This window comes from Nannospalax galili, unplaced genomic scaffold, assembly GCF_000622305.1.
Source record: "Nannospalax galili isolate Female #2095 unplaced genomic scaffold, S.galili_v1.0 scaffold2127, whole genome shotgun sequence".
In the NCBI taxonomy this organism is placed as follows: Eukaryota; Metazoa; Chordata; class Mammalia; order Rodentia; family Spalacidae; genus Nannospalax; species Nannospalax galili.
Genome location: NW_008356163.1, coordinates 121,004 through 126,563, shown reverse-complemented (window position 1 = coordinate 126,563; position 5,560 = coordinate 121,004). Strand labels below are relative to the sequence as shown.

The window sequence follows — 5,560 nt, the reverse complement described above, 5'->3', positions numbered from 1 at the left end:
ATATATATATATATATATATATATACTTTTGTTTTGTTTTTCTTGTAATGCTTGCTTATTGAGAAAAAAAAAGAGATAAATATCCATTATGTTAGAGTGCTTGAGAGCTTGGAGTAATGGTATACACCTACATTTCCAGCATTAGAAAGAGTGATGTAAGAGAACCTAAAAACAGTCTGCATATATGTAGTTGCACCCCTGTCTTTCAATGCCTGTGGAGGTCAAAAGAGTGTGTCAGATCCCCTGGAACTGATGTTAGGGATGAGTTTTAGTTGCCTTGTGTGTACTGGAAACTAAACTCGGGTCCTCTGTAAGAGCAACCGGTGCTCTTAAAAGCTGAGCCATTTTCTAGCTCCCAGAAACTAATTCTTTAGGAAATATATGAAGTGTCTAGATTTGACTATAGAAAAATTGCATGTATTTGTATATTCCTTTTTCACTTTTCTGCTTATATTTTCTGACAGCTTAAACACTGAGTCAGCTTCTTAAGAAAAGGGAGAAACAACCACACCCCACCTGAGGGTATTAAAGATACAGAAACACTGTTGATTGTGCATTAACTAGAGAAGTTAGAAGCCAAAGGCTGTTTTGAATTTTCTAGCTGCCTGTGTGAAATGACCATATGTGAATACATTTCATAATGGAAATAGGGCCTAAGAAGTGTTGCCGTCTTTCCATTTGGAACATAAAGCATGGTACCAAGACACCAGGGAGAGAAATAACTATCAAGGAGTCTTCCTTTAGTTAAAAGGTTTGATGAGTTTCTCCAATGTAATACTTTGTCAATTAGTAATTAATCTTTCCAAATTATGATTTTCCTGACTTGTGTCCTCATATCCTGTGGATGCCCTTGATAGATGATTAATTCACAAGTGCAATGCTTTCGTAATTGGGCATTTCCCCTCCTAAAACTCAGAGTCTATAGTGATGGCCCAGCAGTTGCAAGCACAAGATACTCTTACAGAGGACATGGAGACTAACAACCATTGGTAACTCCAGGTCCAGAAGGTCTGATGTCCTTTTCTAGCTTCCATGGGCATTGCACATGGCTGCATTTGCATACATGCAAGCCAAATATTCACATACTTAAAAACAACTAAAATAAATAATTTATAATGTTCAGAAATATAAAGACAGTGAAATCCCAGCTCTCAGAACCAAAAAGGATGATCTCACAAAACACTGCATCTACCAGCAGCTGTTTTCCAGATTTCAAACCTTCGGATATTTTGGATATTTTGTTACCTAGTATAAACTGACCAGCGTATCCTACTTTCTATGACTATCTCTAAATAACAGAATCAATAATATACCAGTAAGCATTATTTAAAACATACTTAAACATAAATAGTTGCTGTATTGCCAATAGCTTAAATTATGCAAATTTCTGTACAATAAAACCGTCCCTTTCTCCCCTATCATATAAAGATTATTTACAGCTTCATATCAGGTCCCATTTTTAGGTGTAGTGAGTGTGAATGAAAAATACTTCTGGAAAATAGAGATCCTTAATATCATAATCTGACATGAAAATTACATTTTGTGCAATTATTTTAGGCCATTTATCGCTGAAATAAAAGCTAGGGAAATATATTGTGAATACTACATCAAAGATTAGGTCTCTCCTTGACATATATATATAAGAATATTTTTTTTTTCTGTTAGATGAATGGTTTTAAACATTATGAAATCCCTCATGTTTTATCACATGGCCTAATCTCTTTAGGATTGTTATTCTGTCAATAAAGTGATTCAAGATAAATTTTTCAAAATGGAATTAGTATTACAAAGGAATTATTAATGTTCAAATTTTGAAACTATTTGAGCTCAATTAATTTCAGGTTAGGCTGGAAATAGAGGACAAAGATAGTATTTCATAGTAAGATTATGTACATACAAATTATGTTTTAGAGTGTGAAATTTTTTGCAGTTTTTATGCTGACATATATCAGTGGGGTCATCAAGAGCTAAACTCAAGCTTTGCATAAGATGTTCATGTATTCACTAGGGAAAACACAGGAGCAGAAATACAACTAATTAAACTTAACACCAAAGCCTAAGGGAAACAGCTTCAGAGATTTAAATCCCAAATTTTAACTGCTGTAAGAAAACACCAGCTCCCTTGCCTTATGGCTACCATTGAAGTGTCCACTACAGGTATGTGCCTAAGTTTCCATATTCATATATATTAGGTTAAAATATTTACCTTCTTGAGAAAATGAGAAATACAAGAGTTATGCTTAATTACTCTCTCTCTCTCTCTCTCTCAGTTTAGATTAACACATTCTGAAAGCCTTATGATTCAAATGGCAGTTTCTTATCACAACTACAAGACTCTGATCAAAATCATTAGCATTTTCCAAGTACTGTTTCACTCAATTTACTTTATGTTGGTTCATAAGCAAGCTTATGAAGGGCTGCACATGAGTCAAAGTAGATGTTTCCCTGTTGTTCTTTGTCAATGGTTTCATTTTTAAATTAATAATGCAGTACCACATTACAAACAACAATATGTGACAACTCAATTTCATCTCAACTTTGTTTGAGCCATTGACCATAATCATTTAGGGCAAAATTTTAAAAAATGAAAATAGGATTCCACATATATGTATCCAATTTTCCACTTTTCATGTTTCAATTAAGAATCATACATAAATGCAAACATATCACATATTAAAGGAATAACCCATGCATGAAGAAAAGACACCTGTGTATCTCTGAATGATCCATTTTCCTTCATTCTGATTTGAATTTTGAAACAGCATTTTTTAATTTAAGAATCAGATACAAGGCTGAGAGGTATTAAATTACAGATGTTCCTACTTTTATTTTAACACATCTCTTTGAATGATCAGTTGATTAATCTTTTGGCCCTATATCACGCTTTCAAGCAGACAATGATTATTGAGAAAAAAATTACAATACATTCATTGATGGAAAATATTACTGATTTAATTTCTTGTCACATGCTAAAGTCTACATAGTTCAAGAACACTGGAATGATTGTAAAATGCACGTACCAGTGAGAGCAATGTTCATTGCTTTTAGGAAAACACGTTGTCTTTTAAATCAGTCATGGCTTTCTACAATAAGAATATATATATATATTTTCTTTAGATGAATGGTTTTAAACATCATGAAATCCCTCATCTTTTATCACATGGCCTAATCTCTTTAGGATTGTTATTCTGTCTGTATAATTTTGAAGATTTAATAAGATTTGAGTAAATAAAAATAAATTACCAAAAGTAAGGGAAGGAAATTGGGTGTGGTGGTACAAGACTACAACCCCAACATTTGGCAGTCAGAGACAATCATGAGACTATCCCAGTCTACATAGAAAGATCCAGACTAGCTGAGGCTACAGGGAGACAACCTCAAAAAATCAACAACAAAATAGGAAAGATGGTTAAAGAAACTGAAAATTAAAGAAGTCAAAGTTTTCATGAACAATATCTGGGCATCACAGGATAACTTGTTATCTCAGTACTGTTTATTACGATCAGTATGATAAATGCCTACTTACAGAATAGAACATGACTGTATTTTTTTCTGAGGAAATTTTAAAAAAGCACATAGTAAATTGTTTTCTTCTTTTACAGATAATTAGGTATGTATTCATTACATTTTAAACGTTTCTTTTAAAGTTTACACAAGAAGAAAGTAAAATGGACAGAGGAAATTGCTCCTCTGTGAATGAATTCATTTTCTTGGGAATTACTAACAATTCTGACACAAAAGTGGCCCTGTTCACCATGTTCCTAATTGTTTATCTTGGTGCTCTTCTGGCAAACCTCGGAATGATTATTTTAATCAGAGTAGACGTTCAGCTTCAGACTCCCATGTACTTTTTCCTCAGCAACCTTTCCTTTTGTGACCTCTGCTACTCCACAGCAATTGGACCCAAGATGCTGATAGATCTCTTAAGTGAGAACAGTTCCATCCCCAGAGTTGGCTGTGCTCTGCAGTTCTTGGTCTTCTGTGTTTTTGCAGATTCTGAGTGTCTTCTGCTGGCAGTGATGGCCTTTGATCGCTATCAGGCCATCAGCAACCCCTTGCTCTACACCGTGAACATGTCCAGCAGGCTGTGCTCCCTGCTCATGGCTGGGGTTTACATGGTGGCAACAGCAGATGGTTTAATACACACGTCCTTGGCATTCCGCTTATGTTTCTGTGGTTCTAACGAGATCAATCATTTCTTCTGTGATTTGCCTCCACTCTACCTTCTATCCTGCTCTGACATACAAGTCAATGAACTGGCTTTATTTACTGTTTTCGGTTTTATTGAACTGAGCACCATCACAGGAGTCCTTGTTTCCTATTGTTACATCATCTCTTCAGTCTTGAAGATCCGCTCTGCTGAGGGGAGGTTCAAAGCTTTCTCCACCTGCACCTCCCACTTGACTGCGGTTGCGATTTTCCAGGGAACTGTGCTCTTCATGTATTTCCGTCCAAGTTCTTCATACTCTCTAGATCAAGACAAAATGAGCTCACTGTTTTACACTCTTGTGATTCCGATGCTGAACCCACTGATTTACACCCTGAGGAACAAGGATGTGAAAGAGTCTCTACAAAAACTGAAAAACAAAATAAGGTTCTAAAATTTGCATTACATTTATATATATGCTTATTTGTAGTCGCTGTCCTTTCTGTAAAAGTATTCTGATGTCATGCAAAAAATCTGTGCTTTATAGTTGAATTAGTAAAATATTCATTTCTATAGACACCTAAATCCAATAAATGTAGCAGATCTTCAAATACATCATGATTTATTATATGCCTGATATTAATATGTGATGGTGATCACTGATCATTCAAATTGGTCATTGTAATTATTTTTTTATTAGTTTCAATTGCATTGTTTATTGAATGTTAACATGTCACCTTTGCATATTCATAGGTATCATGTTTCCAAGCAAATCCAAGAATTTACTTTGAAATATATTTGTCTAAATTCATTAGGCAAGAGAAAAAGCTTTGGTGGATGGAAATAGAATTTCCAGAACTCAAATGGTGCACATTGTAAAGATGGATACATTAAATGCAGAGGTTTGACAATCTGATGGGTATTGAGGTAACTAGTCCATAGCATTGTGAACATTGTAAGTACTGTGTGATTTGGTTGTACAAAGCAATGTAAGAGCTTCTTTCATCAGTGAGGCTCTCAGGGAAATGTCCCTGCTCTGTGCAGAAACACCATGTGATTTTATTTTATTTTATTTATTTTATTGTTTTGTTTTATTTTGAGACAGGGTCTCACTATGCAGCCCTGACCATTCTCAAACTCACTATATAGACCAGGCAGATCTCAAACTCACAGATATCTATCTGACTCTGCCTCTTGACTGCTGGAATTAAAAGCTACTGCTAACATGTTGGGCAACATGAGATTTTCCAAAAGCAGACTTTTTCAGACCTAGGCATCAATGCTGTTTGCTGTGCTGGCCATTGATGTGGTTTTTAGGTCTTGAAGTTGGGATTGGACCATCTACTGATGTTCTCTCTTACCAGATATGAGAGCTAGCCTTCAGGAGAGGTGGCTTCCAGGGAGGTTCCAGCA

At 35.2% G+C, this 5,560-nt stretch overlaps 1 protein-coding gene across 1 annotated transcript; it reads left to right on the top strand.

Annotated features, from left to right (window-relative positions):
• Positions 1-3,647: 3,647 nt before the first annotated feature.
• On the top strand, positions 3,648-4,601 carry LOC103750941 (olfactory receptor 5W2-like). Its single transcript, XM_008854219.2, has one exon. It carries the CDS (start codon positions 3,669-3,671, stop codon positions 4,599-4,601), a length of 933 nt encoding a protein of 310 aa, XP_008852441.1. The 5' UTR covers positions 3,648-3,668.
• Positions 4,602-5,560: the final 959 nt, after the last annotated feature.